At 39.1% G+C, this 19,510-nt stretch overlaps 1 protein-coding gene across 1 annotated transcript in view; it reads right to left on the bottom strand.

Annotated features, from left to right (window-relative positions):
* Positions 1–19,510, bottom strand: part of WDR12 (WD repeat domain 12) — a 55,189-nt gene that overhangs the window by 35,388 nt on the left and 291 nt on the right. Inside the window, exons 2-3 of the mRNA XM_068123396.2 lie at positions 5,953–6,047; positions 2,815–2,912 (exon numbers count right to left, since the gene is read on the bottom strand). Coding sequence (XP_067979497.1) covers positions 2,815–2,912; positions 5,953–6,047 — 193 coding nt within the window. The remainder of the gene's footprint in view (positions 1–2,814; positions 2,913–5,952; positions 6,048–19,510) is intronic.

Below are 19,510 nucleotides of genomic sequence, written 5' to 3'. Positions count from 1 at the left end.
TAAAAAAGCAGGAGGGCCGACAGGAGTTGTGGAAGATATGTTGAAGGCAGCGGGAAGTTGGGGTGCGAAGAGAATGACAGAGATCTGTAATCTGGTGGTGAAAGAAGGCCGCATTCCAGTGGATTGGGAACTGAGTACCCTCGTCCCTCTATACAAGGGGAAAGGTGACCCTCTGGACTGTGGCTCGTTTCGAGCGATAAAGTTATTTGAGCATGGAATGAAGGTATTGGAATGGGTGTTGGAGAGGAGGACAAGGAAGAAAGTGAAGATTGATGAAATGCAGTTTGGATTTATGCCAGGAAGAGGAATGACAGACGTGCTTTTTATTGCAAGGCAGTTGCAGGAGAAGTACATGGAGAAGAGGAAGAAGTTGTTTCTTGGATTTGTTGATCTGGAGAAAGCATTCGATCGGGTTCCACGTGAAGTAGTGACATGGGCATTGAGGAAGTTAGGAGTGGAGGAATGGTTGAACAGAGTAGTGAGGGCAATGTACGAGAGAGCGCGCACAGCTGTAAGGACGAAGGACGGGAATAGTGGCGAGTTTGAGGTGAAGGTGGGAGTGCATCAGAGGTCGGTACCAAGTCCACTGCTATTTGTAGTTGTGATGGAGGTGCTGGCTCGAAGCGTAAAGGAGGGTTTACAGTGGGAGTTGTTGTATGCAGATGATCTGGTGTTGATTGGAGAAAGTATGGATGGACTGAAGGAGAAGATGAACAAGTAGAAGGAGTGTAAGGAGGCAAAAGGTCTGAAGGCGAATATCGGAAAGACGAAGGTGATGGCAAGTGGAAAAGCATGTGGTGAGGTGGAAAGAACTGGGAAGAGGCCAGGTGCTGTGTGCAGGAAGGGTCTCGTAGTAAACTCCATTCAATGTACAATCTGCGCCGAATTGGTTCATCAAAAATGTAGTGGTCTGAGAGGGTCATTAACCAGTGTGGCAGCTACATTCAAGTGTAAGGTGTGCATAGAGGGAGCTGCAGATGGAGGAAATGTTGAGTTGGACCTTGGAGATGGCGTGAAGCTGGAAGGTGTGAAAACATTTTACTACCTGAGGAGACATGCTGAATGGAGAAGGTGGATCAGACTCGGCTACGGTTGCGAGAGTGATGTGCATGGAAGAAGTTTTGGGAACTGAGTGGCGTGCTGATGAGGAGGGGAGTGCCGTTGAAGCTGAAGGGAAAGGTGTATGCTGCATGTGTGAGAAGTGTTATGATTTATGGGAGCGAGACATGGGTAATGAACGTAGAGCAGCAATGAAGGCTGGAAAGGGTGGAAATGTGAATGGTTCGGTGGATGTGTGGAGTATCATTGAGAGAGGAAGACAAATGATGAATTGCGGAAGATGATGGCAATATAGTCTGTGATGGATGCCGTGAAGAGAAACAGGTTGAGATCGTTTGGTCATGTGTTGAGGAAAGATGAAAGTGACTGGTTGAGAAGAGTGATGGAAATGAATATAGAAGGAAGTAGAGGACGGGGAAGACCAAAAAAGACTTGGCTAAAGATGGTGGAAGAAGAAATGTGGGCAAGGGTGTTAACAAGGGGAGATGCAGAAAATAGGGCAAAATGGAGAAGATTGTCATGGGGCCCGCAAGGCTAACCCCCGCTCTAGCAGGGAAAATGTCCTTAAAATGCCTGTTGTAGTAGCTAAGCCATGAATGATGTTTGTTGGGGTGAATGCTACTATGTGGTAGCCTGGAATTGTAGCTCTGCTATTAGCACACGTGTGAATGCCCTGAAGGATTATGAGCACATCATGAAATGTCGCTGTTCTGTGGAGCACTTCCTTTTTAGTTTGGGGTTAATCCAGTCACATTAAGTTGGAGTATGCCTGGGGCACAGACATCCATGCTTCATCCAGTATTTTTAAGCACATGCTTGAGTTTGGAGGATTCCGTAGCACACTCACCAACACTTAGAAAATACAAAATAGTAAAAACAATCTCACCGAGTCGTCCAAATTCACAGGAAGAATAATCCAGATTCACAAGAACAACATAAAATAGATTCCAACAAGTATTTTGCCAAAACGATGACAACCCGTTCAGTGGTCGACAAAAATCCGAAGTGGTCGACTTCTCCGGATCTTCACCAAAATCTAATCATTTCGTCCTTGTCACATACCCTACATCTTGAATGTCACACATACGCTACACCAAATTTCGTCCGAATCCGTCCACAACTTTTTGAGATATGTTGTTCATAAACGGACAGACAGACAAACAGACAGGGGTGAAAACATAACCTCCATCCCCCTTTGGTGGCGGAGGTAATAACAATAATCATCATCATCATAGACCAGTAACAGGGTGTTCAAAAGTCTGGAATCATAGGAAATGTTTTAAATCTATCTTCTTTTTCGAGACGATGCCTTTGACTGATAAAAAGGCTCGTCACTTTGTCCAAAATTAACGCCAAGACTTTTTCTTTAGGGACACCTGAAATTGGTTGTTTATACCACGAGACCATATTCTATTGGATCTAAAGAACAAATTCAGAAAAGAATGTCCCAAAATCGGTGTCAATGTTAACGTGCTAAAATCGATGTGTCAAATGTTCAAAGAAACCTCCATAAAAGAATATGGATATGTGTATGCATGGCAGTGGCTCACAATTTGCGCGATTATTAAAATCCCTATCAATCCAGACTTTTGCAACACCCTGATGTACAATGTACATCTTCTATCAGTTTGCATCTTGAAAATGTTGTGCTTTTATAGCATTCCTCGGTTGGACTTTTACAGCTCCCCCTTGGACTTGTTTCTGCCGCATCCTTTTTTTACATGGCCACATAGTGTACCACAAAATATAACTTACCGTGGAGATGTTTTCATTTTGCATGTGTTTTCCAAGAGGCAAGCGCAAGAACTCGGCATTGATGAGGAAATCAAAATCAACTCGTACATGTTCGCCATCTGACCAAGGAAACGATGATAGCATAGTTTCAGAAACATACCTCCAGCAGGATGAACAGTTAATGTTTTGTATGCCACTGATAGGCCAGATCTGTATCCGGACCATTCGTTCTTGTGTTACCTCCCCAAACTCCGGTTACGGTGCCCCCCAGAGTCTTGAGAGAGAACGTGGCAGAAAGATTTGTTATTTTGAGTGTTCTAATAATCCATGGTAAAACCACACCAATGCAATTGTGTAGAACAAAATAAGTAATTGTATGAAGAACTCTCACATACACAATAATAACACTCTTAACGAAAGTACCATGAAAATATCACTTGCATCAAATGAACAATACATATGATGGTACCATCATTCCCCAATACTCTCCAATCAAACTCACGATACGCCAAACGTGAGTGGAATGTAACAATCCCAAAGTCCGTGCACAAATCCCCACGCTGGGCGAAGGTCGAAGTCGTGCAGAACAGCAAGAACAGGCATGTATCGGCGCGGCTGCAGACGAGGAGTTATGAGGTGAGAGGTCGAGCAGATGGTGGCACGGTACCAATCCCCCAAAACGTGATTGCAATCCACGCCCCACGTCCACCAACGATTAAGCCGATATGGAAACCAACGTCGATCAACACAAAGATGTCGATATGGGAATCCCAACGACAAAACACGATGGTGGATCGGCCTGTAATGGAGGCGCTTGCTTTCTCGCCAACAATAGTTCATGCTGGGTGTAAAAATCTGAGACGCAGGTTTAATTGCAATCGCAATATGGGACGATGTCGTGGGGAATCCCTTACACTGGAAGCCTCAATTCATTCGCGACCAATATCGAGGAAGTCCGCTCACAGCCTCGATGCGACTCCCAGCTGTCTCTTTTCCCCGCCGATTTTCCTCCTCTCTCCTCATCCGGTTTCTTTGCCGCGTTTTCCTTTTTCCTCCACAAACATTTATTTTTACCTTTTACTAAAGTCCTCTCCCTTTCACACAGAAATCTTAAGAACAATATTACCTGAAGCTAAAAATCCTACAAGTATATAATAACAACAAAGGCAGAAGTGACGAATCCGTAACACTTGTCACACATTAAAATCTAATTGGCTTGTTCTTGTCACCTACCCAACTCATCCACCTAGTTTTGTCATAACCTGTTCATAACTTTTTGAAAAGTCTTGCTCTATATAGTGTTTGGCCCCATCTATCAATGGTGAAGAAACACTATAAAAAAATTCGTTTCCGGATCTTCACCAAAGTCGAATCATTTCGTCCTTGTCCTACCAGAGTCCACCAGACATGTGGACATTTCCAGACATTTCCAGACACAGACACGATACACATGTCCACCAGACACCCAACCTGTCCACCAGATTTCATCTGAATCCATCAATAACTTTTTGAGATATCCTGCTCACAGACAAATAAACTCGTAAACAGACAAGGCTGAAAACAATTTAAATTTCCAATTTGGCTTCTGTTCTCAACCCGAATGTAAACTGTCCCATTGGTGCTTCACAGGCCGGGTGATGCATCACAAAATGAGATGTTGAGGTGCCATTGGCTGGACGTTTTTTTATTAGTGGATGTAAAAGTTCCCCTGGTGTTTTTATGAGGATCAGCTGGGCTCTTATCTATGCCCTGGCCAAATTACAAACTATTGCCGCCTTCAATCGAAATTCAGGCTTGGCTACCTAGTTTTAAAAGCCTTTGCCAAAAAATCTTTCCTCATTCAACCCCACAAGAAGAAGGGATTCATTGTGGTAGTAGTAGTAGGAAATTTTCAACAAACCTTCACTAAGATATTATATGGAGAAGGCCAAATTATAATTGGGTCAAAATGTCGAAAAGCCAAGTCACGGTGAGCACAATTAGGCCTTATCAGCCCATCCACAACACATCAAGCACAAAAAGGCCACCATTATTATTATTACTAGTAAAAAGCCCGTCAAAAAATGACAGATTGGAGCAGTTCATTCGACGGTGCAGCCTCGTGAGCGTGCCAAGGTCTGAATCCTCGGCCTAGTGTCAGGTGTGCTTGTATCTTCTTTGTTTATTAGATATCATACGGATGTGAATGAACACTCATTTTACTCTGCACGCGTTTACATCATGTGCAACAAATTTGACCTCCCTGTGCCTTATATTAGTTTTTTTTTATTTTAACGATTCTGTACACCACCCTTGAGGCTCGGTTTGCAACCTACCGTCTTCAATTCCAATAGAAGAGACATAATTACTCTTTTATGGAAAATGTTTTTCCGAGTTCGTTTTATCCTCAAAAATAGACCGCAGTGAACACACATTCGTGTTAAAATGATTGGCCTTTAAAACCAACACTTTTGAAGGGGGACAGACATCTGTACAAACACACAAACTGACGTGTTTTATGTGGTAAATTATTATTTTAAAATCGCTTCTGTGTTTCTTTATTTATTTACCATTGAGCTTCGGTGCATTTGTCCAGGCTATAACATTTTTACCAACTGAGCTCGTCATCAACTCTTCAAAACAACCTTTATTATGAGAATATGAAAACACTATATAATAAAATGTACATTTTTTTTTTTTTTAGTTTGAGTACAAAACAGACAGGGATGGGCTTTGCATTTTGAGATGCTTTCTAGTTCCTTTTCTGTTTCATCCCCACGTTCCTCTCTCTTCTTGCCATGTTTCATTCAGATTTGGTGCAGCTTGTTCACCCCCCATGTATCATTATCCCCCACCCCTTGATCTCACTCTCACTACGACTCTGCCGTTAGTGATTCCCCTTTTCCATTTTGTTCAGGCTCCTCCACGAGCCTCAATCATGTATACAAAAAACCAAGACCGACAGTCCAACAACGGCGTAGCCGGGCTTGCTTGATACTTTAGTTGAAGAGGACAGTATGACCTGGGTGGGGATACCGGTTAGCAAACGAGATGGCATTGCCCTACAGGCTACGCCGTAAATAATTCAATCGTAAAGTCTGTATTCTACATTTGTTGGTGTTGGAGCAAATGGGCTGAAAATTGTGATTTTTTTTTTCCAGAAAACCAAGTAATCCAAACCTTGTTTCTCCCGTAAAAGTGTGTTGATTAGGATGCTGAGATCTGCCGTCTCCGCTTGGGCTGGAACTGAGAAAGGGACATTCTCAACTTCATACCTGTCATAAAATAAATAGAAAAAGGACAATTATTGGTCCATAAAGTCTCAACAAAAACAAGAACGCCACTCAGTAGAGCGCATACTCCCATGGGTTTAGTTGGAATAATACGTTTTGTTTAACATCCCCTCTCCCCAAAACAATAAATGAAAAAGAAAGTAAGGCATAACTGTCAGAGAATTTATTTTGATATATTTCGGAATTAGAGGAGAAAAATATCATTTAAGAATAAGAATAAAAGCTTTAATGCAGTAAAACAGAAAAAATCTTTCCCAAAAAAATTTCCAAAATAAATTCCTGGATCCGGAATAATATCCTGAGCTTCACAATAAACGAATCAATTCTTCCTTATCCCAAGGGCAATCATTCCAACAACTTTCATCCAAATCCGTTCAGAACTTTCCCACATATCTTGTTCACAAACACACAAACACACGAACATACGAACAGACACACACACGGACGGACACGATCGAATGCATTACTTCCTGGCGGGAGTAATAAACCTGAAAATCGCAGAGCCAGAACCAGAATTATTTATTTGGTCTGGAAAGCCCATGCGAGGTTTCTTCTTCTTCAGCCTATCACAACCCTGGGTGAATATGCGATCTTTTAAAAAAAAATTGGAATTTTGCCAAATCTGTTTTATTCGTTTGTTAATATACCTCAGCCATTCACAAATCTAGAACTAAGTCTTTATAAGTTCATCAAATACTGACACCGCGAATGACATTCGCTGAGCTAAATGTTGATATCTCTTCTGAGGTAAAAAAAACAAAAAAAAAAAAACAGTTTCAAAGCATGATACGTATCAAACGATACATTTTATTAAACGGGGAAAGCTAATACACACTTTGGTTGTTTTAAAATGACAGAATATGTCTTTATTAGAAGAAAAAAAAAAATGAACATTGAAGACGACACTGCTAAAAAAATACACCGCTCTAATGCATAACCACGAGTTTAAACTACATTTACAACAAATATGAAAACTATTTTCATATCACAATGTTAAATATAGAATATATAGAAGATAATGTTTAAAAAAAAATGAGCCCTATCTTCCAATGGTAAAAAAATACTTCAAAAAATTCCTGGATCGGGAATAATATCCTGAGCTTCACCAAAAACTAGTCAATTCTTCCTTATCCCAAGGGCAATCATCCCACCAACTTTCATCCAAATCCGTTCAGAACTTTTCCAGATATCTTGTTCACAAACACACGAACACACACACACACACACACGGACACGAGTGAATGCATTACTCCCTGGCGGGAGTAATGAAAGGCATTGTTTCTCACTATCACTAAAATGTAGTGTTACCACGCTTCAACAAGTAGCTTCAGTTCACTAACCATTTAAACTAAACTCAGACACAAAGGAAATAAGGTAATTTACAAAATCAGATCATGATCCACGCTCTATTCAGAGCGTTGGTTCTGACAAAGCATTTTCCATGGCGAGGGTTACAAATTACAATCCTGGAGGGGTCAACACTCTGACACAGGAAGTCAGGGCAGGAAATTGGAACCAATCTGTTCAGGGTGCTGGTGGTAACTGGCCTACTCTTCATGAAGGACACTGTGGGATATTTAATGTCCCCCAACTAATGTCGGCAGATGGGACACCCAGTTTAACGTCTATCTGAGGGACGACATTGATGAATCACCCTGCCTGTGAAACACCATGAGGACAGTTTATACTAGTAGCTGGGTCGAGATTCAAACCTTGGTTAAACAACTTAGAGGGGATTGTGTGTACCTCAAGGCCATCCCGCAAGCCCTTCCACAACGATGGCAAAGCAAAAAGCCAGTTGTTCAGGTCGGTAAAGGTTTTTTTTGTTTTTGTTTTTTTTACCCAACCCCTTCCCCTCACCCCCCCCCCCCCCCTACTCTAGTCAACTCGCTCTGCTATATCCCTGCGCTCAGAGCCTCCCCAGCCCCTCCAAGATGCACTCCTGGTTGAAAGCCTAAAATCCAGGCTTTCAGCCCACTTTTTTTGTTGTACACCGCACCTTTCCTATGCCATCTCCAGGCGCTGCATAACGTCATTGCCGGGCACCGAAGGGGGCTCGGCAGTGACGCACGCTGAAAGGGAGTACTGAGTTTTCACTCCGGTTGTTGTACACCGCACCTTTCCTATGCCATCTCCAGGCACCGCATATCGTCATTGCCGGGCACCAAAGGGGGCTTGGCAATGACGCACGCTCAAAGGGAGTACTCAGTTTTCACTCTGGATGTTTTCTTTCTTTCTTGTTTGTTGTACACCGCACCTTTCCTATGCCATCTCCAGGCATTGCAAATCGTCATTGCTGGGCACCGAAGGGGGCTCGGCAGTGACGCACGCTGAAAGGGAGTACTCAGTTTTCACTCTGGTTGTTTTCTTGTTGTACAGCGCACCTTTCCAATGCCATCTCCAGGCATTGCAAATCGTCATTGTTGGGCACCGAAGGGGGCTCGGCAGTGACGCACGCTGAAAGGGAGTACTCAGTTTTCACTCTGGTTGTTGTACACCGCTCCTTTCCTATGCCATCTCCAGGCATTGCAAATCGTCATTGCCGGGCACCAAAGGGGGCTCGGCAGTGACGCACGCTGAAAGAGAGTACTCAGTTTTCACTCTGGTTTCTTGTTTGTTTGTTTGTTTGTTTTCTTTCTTGGTTGTCCGGGCGATATCTCAGCCATCCTTTGAGCTAGGAAGCTGAAATTTTGGCACAATAGTGAGAAAGTCCTTTGTCAAAAACGGTATTTTTTTTTTTTTGATTAATCAATAAATTAAGGAGTTATTTAATTATTAGCGATTAATTAAGTTCTTATTTAATTAATTAAATTTCCTTTCTCTTCTGACCATTAACTCAGGCACCTTTTGAGTTAGGAAGCTGATATTTGGACATGCCAATGACCAGGTGATTTGGCTGCAAATGATATTTTTGATTTATTAATTAATCAATTAATCGATTAATTATTTAATTATTCGATTAATGACAAAAAAATTTTTTTTTTTTAAAGTTACAGATTCTGATGAAATAGTGGTAGTTTATGTGTTCTCTGACCAAATTGATTAATAATTTAATTTTTTTATGATTATTATTTATTTATATTCATTATTAATCATTTATTTATTTTCTTTCTCATTTGGCCAATATCTCAGGCACCTTTTGAGCTGGGAAGCTAATATTTGGACATGAGTGACCAAGTGATGTGGCTATCAAGGATATTTTTGATTTATTGATTAATCATTTCATCTATTAATTATTTATTGATTAATCGATTAATTATTTATTGAGTAATCAATGAATTTTTTATAAATGACTTATTTAATTAAATTTCTAAAAGATACATCTTCGGATGAAGCACCAGTGGTTTAGTTATGCGATTAGCCAATTGATTATGAAAATATTTTGTGATAATCTTTTATTGATTTTAATTATACAATTAATCAATCAATTAGTGTACACCTCTCCCTCCCAATGCAGCCTCAATGAGCTGCACTGCGGTATTGCCGGGCGCCGGAGGCGCCCCGGCAATGCCGCGCTGCAGCATATTTAATTATTTGGCATGGGGCGGTGTACTTTGAATGTATGTGTACTTGTTTGTTTGTTTTCTTGCCTTCTTGGTTGTCCGGGCGATATCTCAGCCATCCTTTGAGCAAGGTAGCTGAAATTTCGGCACAATAGTGAGCAAGTACTTTGTCAAAAACGGTATTTTTTGTTTCTTGATTAATCAATTAATTGAGGAGTTATTTAATTATTAGCGATTAATTAAGTCCTTATTTAATTAATCAAATTTCCTTTCTCTTCTGACCATTAACTCAGGCACCTTTTGAGTTAGGAAGCTGATATTTGGACATGCCAATGACCAGGTGATTTGGCTGCAAAGGCTATTTTTGATTTATTAATTAATCAATTAATCGATTAATTATTTAATTATTCGATTAATGACTAAAAAAAAATTTTTTTTTTTTAGTTACAGAATCTGATGAAATGGTGGTGGTTTATGTGTTCTCTGACCGAATTGATTAATAATTTAATTTTTTATGATTATTATTTATTTATTTTTATTATTAATCATTTATTTATTTTCTTTCTCATTTGGCCAATATCTCAGGCACCTTTTGAGCTCGGAAGCTAATATTTGGACATGAGTGACCAAGTGATGTGGCTATCAAGGATATTTTTGATTTATTGATTAATCATTTAATCGATTAATTATTTATTGATTAATTGATTAATTATTGATTAATCAATTAATTATTTAATTTTTTATTAATGACTTATTTAATTAAATTCCTAAAAGATACATCTTCGGATGAAGCACTTGTGGTTTAGTTATGCTTTTAGCCAATTGATTAAGAAAATATTTTGTGATAATCTTTTATTGATTTTAATTATACAATTAATCAATCAATTAGCGTACACCTCTCCCTCCCAATGCAGCCTCTATGAGGTGCACTGCGGTATTGCCGGGCGCCGCTGGCGCCCCGGCAATGCCGCGCTGTAGGATATTTAATTATTTGGCATGGGGGCGGTGTACTTTGAATGTATGTGTACTTGTTGTACATCGCACCTTTCCTATGCCATCTCCAGGCATTGCAAATCGTCATTGCTGGGCACCGAAGGGGGCTCGGCAGTGACGCACGCTGAAAGGGAGTACTCAGTTTTCACTCTGTTTGTTTGTTGTACACCGCTCCTTTCCTATGCCATCTCCAGGCATTGCAAATCGTCATTGCCGGGCACCGAAGGGGGCTCGGCAGTGACGCACGCTGAAAGAGAGTACTCAGTTTTCACTCTGGTTGTTTGTTGTACACCGCACCTTTCCTGTGCCATCTCCAGGCATTGCAAATCGTCATTTCCGGGCACCGAAGGGGGCTCGGCAGTGACGCACGCTGAAAGGGAGTACTCAGTTTTCACTCTGGTTGTTTGTTTGTTTTCTTGCTTGTTTTCTTGTTTTCTTGCTTTCTTTCTTGTTTGTTTGGTTGTCCGGGCGATATCTCAGCCCTCCTTTGAGCTAGGAAGCTGAAATTTTGGCACAATAGTGAGAAAGTGCTTTGTCAAAAACGGTATTTTTTGTTTTTTGATTAATCAATAAATTGAGGAGTTATTTAATTATTAGCGATTAATTAAGTACTTATTTAATTAATCAAATTTCCTTTCTCTTCTGACCATTAACTCAGGCACCTTTTGAGTTAGGAAACTGTTATTTGGACATGCCAATGACCAGGTGATTTGGCTGCAAAGGCTATTTTTGATTTATTAATTAATCAATTAATCGATTAATTATTTAATTATTCGATTAATGACTAAAAAATTTTTTTTTTTTAAGTTACAGATTCTGATGAAATGGTGGTGGTTTATGTGTTCTCTGACCGAATTGATTAATAATTTAATTTTTTTATGATTCTTTATTTATTTTCATTATAAATCATTTATTTATTTTCTTACTCATTTGGCCAATATCTCAGGCACCTTTTGAGCTCGGAAGCTAATATTTGGACATGACAGTGACCAAGTGATGTGGCTATCAAGGATATTTTTGATTTATTGATTAATCATTTAATCGATTAATTATTGATTAATCTATTAAGTATTTATTGATTAATCAATTAATTATTTAATTTTTTATTAACGACCTATTTAATTAAATTTCTAAAAGATACATCTTCGGATGAAGCATGAGTGGTTTAGTTATGCTATTAGCCAATTGATTAAGAAAATATTTGGTGATAATCTTTTTTTGATTTAAATGATACAATTAATCAATCAATTAGTGTACACCTCTCCCTCTCAATGCAGCCTCTACGAGCTGCACTGCGGTATTGCCGGGCGCCGAAGGCGCCTCGGCAATGCCGCGCTGTAGGATATTTAATTATTTGGCATGGGGGCGGTGTACTTTGAATGTATCTGTACTTGTTTTCTTGCTTTCTTGTTGTACACCGCTCCTTTCCTATGCCATCTCCAGGCATTGCAAATCGTCATTGCTGGGCCAGGTGGGCTCGGCAGTGCCCCCAAGGGGGCTCGGCAGTGACGTACGCTGAAAGAGAGTTCTCAGTTTTCACTCTGGTTGTTTCCTTGTTTTCTTGTTTCCTTGTTTTCTTGTTTGTTTGTCCGGGCGATATCTCAGCCATGCTTTGAGCTAGGAAGCTGAAATTTTGGCACAATAGTGAAAAAGTGCTTTGTCAATAACGGTATTATTTTTTTTGATTAATCAATAAATTGAGGAGTTATTTAATTATTAGCGATTAATTAAGTACTTATTTAATTAATCAAATTTCCTTTCTCTTCTGACCATTAACTCAGGCACTTTTTGAGTTAGGAAGCTGATATTTGGACATGCCAATGACCAGGTGATTTGGCTGCAAAGGGTATTTTTGATTTATTAATTAATCAATTAATCGATTAATTATTTAATTATTCGATTAATGACAAAGAAATTTTTTTGTTTTAAGTTACAGATTCTGATGAAATAGTGGTAGTTTATGTGTTCTCTGACCAAATTGATTAATAATTTAATTTTTTTATGATTATTATTTATTTATTTTCATTATTAATCATTTATTTATTTTCTTTCTCATTTGGCCAATATCTCAGGCACCTTTTGAGCTGGGAAGCTAATATTTGGACATGAGTGACCAAGTGATGTGGCTATCAAGGATATTTTTGATTTATTGATTAATCATTTCATCTATTAATTATTTATTGATTAATCGATTAATTATTTATTGAGTAATCAATTAATTATTTAATTTTTTATAAATGACTTATTTAATTAAATTTCTAAAAGATACATCTTCGGATGAAGCACTAGTGGTTTAGTTATGCGATTAGCCAATTGATTATGAAAATATTTTGTGATAATCTTTTATTGATTTTAATTATACAATTAATCAATCAATTAGTGTACACCTCTCCCTCCCAATGCAGCCTCAATGAGCTGCACTGCGGTATTGCCGGGCGCCTGAGGCGCCCCGGCAATGCCGCGCTGCAGCATATTTAATTATTTGGCATGGGGCGGTGAACTTTGAATGTATGTGTACTTGTTGTACACCGCTCCTTTCCTATGCCATCTCCAGGCATTGCAAATCGTCATTGCCGGGCACCAAAGGGGGATCGGCAGTGACGCACGCTGAAAGAGAGTACTCAGTTTTCACTCTGGTTTCTTGCTTTCTTGTTTGTTTTCTTTCTTGGTTGTCCGGGCGATATCTCAGCCATCCTTTGAGCTAGGAAGCTGAAATTTCGGCACAGTAGTGAGCTAGTCCTTTGTCAAATACGGTATTTTTTGTTTTTTGAATAATCAATTAATTGAGGAGTTATTTAATTATTAGCGTTTAATTAAGTACTTATTTAATTAATTAAATTTCATTTCTCTCCTGACCATTATTAACTCAGGCACCTTTTGAGTTAGGAAGCTGATATTTGGACATGCCAATGACCAGGTGATTTGGCTGCAAAGGATATTTTTGATTTATTAATTAATCAATTAATCGATTAATTATTTAATTATTCGATTAATGACAAAAAAAATTTTTTTTTTAAAGTTACAGATTCTGATGAAATCGTGGTAGTTTATGTGTTCTCTGACCAAATTGATTAATAATTTAATTTTTTTATGATTATTATTTATTTTCATTATTAATCATTTATTTATTTTCTTTCTCATTTGGCCAATATCTCAGGCACCTTTTGAGCTGGGAAGCTAATATTTGGACATGAGTGACCAAGTGATGTGGCTATTGTACACCGCTCCTTTCCTATGCCACCTCCAGGCATTGCAAATCGTCATTGCCGGGCACCGAAGGGGGCTCGGCAGTGACGCACGCTGAAAGAGAGTACTCAGTTTTCACTCTGGTTTCTTGTTTTCTTTCTTGTTTGTTTGTTTGTTTTCTTGTTTTCTTGGTTGTCCGGACGATATCTCAGCCATCCTTTGAGCTAGGAAGCTGAAATTTCGGCACAATAGTGAGCAAGTCCTTTGTCAAATACGGTATTTTTTGTTTTTTGAATAATCAATTAATTGAGGAGTTATTTAATTATTAGCGTTTAATTAAGTACTTATTTAATTAATTAAATTTCATTTATCTTCTGACCATTATTAACTCAGGCACCTTTTGAGTTAGGAAGCTGATATTTGGACATGCCAATGACCAGGTGATTTGGCTGCAAAGGATATTTTTGATTTATTAATTAATCAATTAATCGATTAATTATTTAATTATTCGATTAATGACAAAAAAATTTTTTTTTTTTAAGTTACAGATTCTGATGAAATAGTGGTAGTTTATGTGTTCTCTGACCAAATTGATTAATAATTTAATTTTTTTATGATTATTATTTATTTATTTTCATTATTAATCATTTATTTATTTTCTTTCTCATTTGGCCAATATCTCAGGCACCTTTTGAGCTGGGAAGCTAATATTTGGACATGAGTGACCAAGTGATGTGGCTATCAAGGATATTTTTGATTTATTGATTAATCATTTCATCTATTAAGTATTTATTGATTAATCGATTAATTATTTATTGAGTAATCAATTAATTATTTAATTTTTTATAAATGACTTATTTAATTAAATTTCTAAAAGATACATCTTCGGATGAAGCACTACTGGTTTAGTTATGCGATTAGCCAATTGATTATGAAAATATTTTGTGATAATCTTTTATTGATTTTAATTATACAATTAATCAATCAATTAGTGTACACCTCTCCCTCCCAATGCAGCCTCAATGAGCTGCACTGCGGTATTGCCGGGCGCCGGAGGCGCCCCGGCAATGCCGCGCTGCAGCATATTTAATTATTTGGCATGGGGCGGTGTACTTTGAATGTATGTGTACTTGTCAAGGATATTTTTGATTTATTGATTAATCATTTCATCTATTAAGTATTTATTGATTAATCGATTAATTATTTATTGAGTAATCAACTAATTATTTAATTTTTTATAAATGACTTATTTAATTAAATTTCTAAAAGATACATCTTCGGATGAAGCACTACTGGTTTAGTTATGCGATTAGCCAATTGATTATGAAAATATTTTGTGATAATCTTTTATAGATTTTAATTATACAATTTATCAATCAATTAGTGTTCACTTCTCCCTCCCAATGCAGCCTCAATGAGCTGCACTGCGGTATTGCCGGGCGCCGGAGGCGCCCCGGCAATGCCGCGCTGCAGCATATTTAATTATTTGGCATGGGGCGGTGTACTTTGAATGTATGTGCACTTGTTTGTTTTCTTGTTTGTTTGGCTGGACGATATCTCAGCCATCCTTTGAGCTAGGAAGCTGAAATTTCGGCACAGTAGTGAGCAAGTCCTTTGTCAAAAACAGTATTTTTTGTTTTTTGAATAATCAATTAATTGAGGAGTTATTTAATTATTAGCGTTTAATTAAGTACTTATTTAATTAATTAAATTTCATTTCTCTTCTGACCATTAACTCAGGCAACTCTTGAGTTAGGAAGCTGATATTTGGACATGCCAAAGACCAGGTGATTTGGCTGCAAAGGCTATTTTTGATTTATTAATTAATCAATTAATTATTTAATTATTCGATTAATGACAAAATATAATTTTTTAAGTCACAGATTCTGATGAAATGGTGGTGGTTTATGTGTTCTCTGACCGAATTGATTAATAATTTAATTTTTTTTATGATTATTATTTATTTATTTTCATTATTAATCATTTATTTATTTTCTTTCTCATTTGGCCAATATCTCAGGCACCTTTTGAGCTCGGAAGCTAATATTTGGACATGAGTGAACAAGTGATGTGGCTATCAAGGATATTTTTGATTTATTGATTAATCAATTAATCAATTAATTATTCGATTAATTACTAAAATAAAAAAATAAAAATTCAGTTACAGATTCTGATGAAATGGTGGTGGTTTATGTGTTCTGTGACCGAATTGATTAATAATTTAATTTTTTCATGATTATTATTTATTTATTTTCATTATTAATCATTCATTTATTTTCTTTCTCATTTGGCCAATATCTCAGGCACCTTTTGAGCTGGGAAGCTAATATTTGGACATGACAGTGACCAAGTGATGTGGCTATCAAGGATATTTTTGATTTATTGATTAATCATTTAATCGCTTAATTATTTATTGATTAATTGATTAATTACTTATTGATTAATCAATTAATTATTTAATTTTTTATTAATGACTTATTTAATTAAATTTCTAAAAGATAGGTCTTCGGATGAAGCACTACTGGTTTAGTTATGCTATTAGCCAATTGATTAAGAAAATATTTTGTGATAATCTTTTATTGATTTTAATCATACAATTAATCAATCAATTAGCGAACACCTCTCCCTCCCAATGCAGCCTCTATGAGGTGCACTGCGGTATTGCCGGGCGCCGGAGGCTGGGGCGGTGTCCTTTGAATGTATCTTTACTTGTTTGTTTTCTTTCTTGTTTTCTTGTTTGTTTATCCGGGCGATATCTCAGCCATCCTTTGAGCTAGGAAGCTGAAATTTCGGCACAATAGTGAGCAAGTCCTTTGTCAAAAACGATATTTTTGTTTTTTGATTAATCAATAAATTGAGGAGTTATTTAATTATTAGCGATTAATTAAGTACTTATTTAATTAATAAAATTTCCTTTCTCTTCTGGCCATTATCTCAGGCACCTTTTGAGTTAGGAAGCTGATATTTTGACATGCCAATGACCAGGTGATTTGGCTGCAAAGGCGAATTTTTATTTATTAATTAATCATTTAATCGATTATTTATTGATTAATCAATTAATTATTTATTAATGATTTGTTTAATTAAATTTTTAAAAGATACATCTTCGGATGAAGCACGAGTGGTTTAGTTATGCTATTAGCCAATTGATTATGAAAATATTTTGCGATAATCTTTTATCGATTTTATTTATACAATTAATCAATCAATTTATTGTACACCTCTCCCTCCCAATGCAATCTTGATGAGCTGCACTGCGGTATTGCCGGTCGCCAGAGGTGCCCCAGCAATGCCGCACTGTAGGATATTTAATTATTTGGCATGGGGGCGGTGTACTTTGAATGTATCTGTACTTGTCTTGATTCTCTTTGTATTTTGTTTTATTTTACTTTGTTTTATTTCTCCCACATGTGGAGAAGCCCCCATGAAGCTGTTCAATCCTGCCCTTCTCTTTCGGGATATTTTTATTATTTTTTATGCGGCCTGTGGCTGTTGGTTGCATGATTGCTGGGAGTGTGGCTGTGCAGCTGATGCAGTTCCCCCTTTTTCAAGTAAGCTGGTACTCATTTTTGAGACCTCAGAAGAATGACAGTCACCCCACCTGGTGTTATTTAACAGCATGCCGGGGCTCGAACTCAAGACCCTAAGATATCATGGCAGCCACTTTAACCGTTAGGCCAACACCAAGCTTCCTTTAGGATATAAACAAGGGTTTATTTCTCAGGGTCAAAAGGTCAAGTTGGTAAAAAAAAATCAGAAGGTATAAAGTTAGTTTCCGTAGCTGCTGCAACCTCATCTTTCTTCCCTGCTGAAGCAAGTTCACCGAGCTGCTGCAACCTCATCTTTCTTCCCTGATGAAGCCAGTTCCCCGAGCTGCTGCAACCTCATCTTTCTTCCCTGATGAAGTCAGTTCCCGGAGCTGCTGCAATCTCATCTTTCTTCAATGATGAAGCCAGTTCACCGAGCTGCTGCAACCTCATCTTTCTTCCCTGATGAAGCCAGTTCCCCGAGGTGCTGCAACCTCATCTTTCTTCCCTGATGAAGTCGGTTCCCAGAGCTGCTGCAATCTCATCTTTCTTCCATGATGAAGCCAGTTCCCCGAGCCTCTTTCTTCCCTGATGAAGCCAGTTCCCCGAGCTGCTGCAACCTCATCTTTCTTCCCTGATGAAGCCAGTTCCCCGAGCTGCTGCAACCTCATCTTTCTTCCATGATGAAGCCAGTTCCCCGAGCTGCTGCAACCTCGTCTTTCTTCCCTGATGAAGCCAGTTCCCCGAGCTGCTGCAACCTCATCTTTCTTCCCTGATGAAGTCGGTTCCCGGAGCTGCTGCAATCTCATCTTTCTTCAATGATGAAGCCAGTTCCCCGAGCTGCTGCAACCTCATCTTTCTTCCCTGATGAAGCCAGAGTTCCCCGAGCTGCTGCAACCTCGGCTTTCTTCCCCGATGAAGCCAGTTCCCCGAGCTGCTGCAACCTCATCTTTCTTCCCTGATTAAGTCGGTTCCCGGAGCTGCTGCAATCTCATCTTTCTTCAATGATGAAGCCAGTTCCCCGAGCTGCTGCAACCTCATCTTTCTTCCCTGATGAAGCCAGTTCCCCGAGCTGCTGCAACCTCATCTTTCTTCCATGATGAAGCCAGTTCCCCGAGCTGCTGCAACCTCCTCTTTCTTCCCTGATGAAGCCAGTTCCCCGAGGTGCTGCAACCTCATCTTTCTTCCCTGATGAAGTCGGTTCCCAGAGCTGCTGCAATCTCATCTTTCTTCCATGATGAAGCCAGTTCCCCGAGCCTCTTTCTTCCCTGATTAAGCCAGTTCCCCGAGCTGCTGCAACCTCGTCTTTCTTCCATGATGGTCAGTTCCCCAAGCTGCTGCAACCTCATCTTTCTTCCCTGATAAAGTCAGTTCCCCGAGCTGATGCAACCTCATCTTTCTTCCCTGATAAAGTCAGTTCCCCGAGCTGATGCAGCCTCATCTTTCTTCCCTGATAAAATCAGTTCCCCAAGCTGATGCAACCTCATCTTTCTTCCCTGATAAAGTCAGTTCCCCGAGCTGATGCAACCTCGTCTTTCTTCCCTGATAAAGTCAGTTCCCCGAGCTGATGCAACCTCATCTTTCTTCCATGATGAAGCCAGTTCCCCGAGCTGCTGCAACCTCATCTTTCTTCCCTGATAAAGTCAGTTCCCCAAGCTGATGCAACCTCATCTTTCTTCCCTGATAAAGTCAGTTCCCCGAGCTGATGCAACCTCGTCTTTCTTCCCTGATAAAGTCAGTTCCCCGAGCTGATGCAACCTCATCTTTCTTCCATGATGAAGCCAGTTCCCCGAGCTGCTGCAACCTCGTCTTTCTTCCCTGATAAAGTCAGTTCCCCGAGCATGTATTTTCAGGTGTTTCTGGTCACGATTACCACCGTGGACAAAGTGTTCAAAGATTTTCACCTTCTGAAAGGGGTTTTTGAGCAAGCGGTACCGGACTTGAACAGCATGTTGCAACATTGTCATTAGTTCTCTTTACCAATCATCATCCCTCTCTCATCCTCTGTTAAGTGTTAGCTCATTCACTTCCCGGTGTCCACTGCCAAGACGCTCCCTTTTATCCGCCTGGTTCTGGAACCTCGGTCTTCCAAACCCTGGATATTAATGGCCTAGACGTAAGCACGTAAGCCATATTTTATTACCACAACACAAGTACCAAATGACCGGATGTCTCAAAGTTCGATTCACTCAAACAAATTAACGCATATACCGTAGATGTAGATACGGCACACAAG

Source organism: Myxine glutinosa, chromosome 7, assembly GCF_964187855.1.
Source record: "Myxine glutinosa chromosome 7, kmMyxGlut1.1, whole genome shotgun sequence".
NCBI classification, from domain to species: Eukaryota; Metazoa; Chordata; class Myxini; order Myxiniformes; family Myxinidae; genus Myxine; species Myxine glutinosa.
The sequence above is the reverse complement of the archived record's forward strand: the minus strand, read 5'-3'. Positions and strand labels throughout refer to the sequence as shown.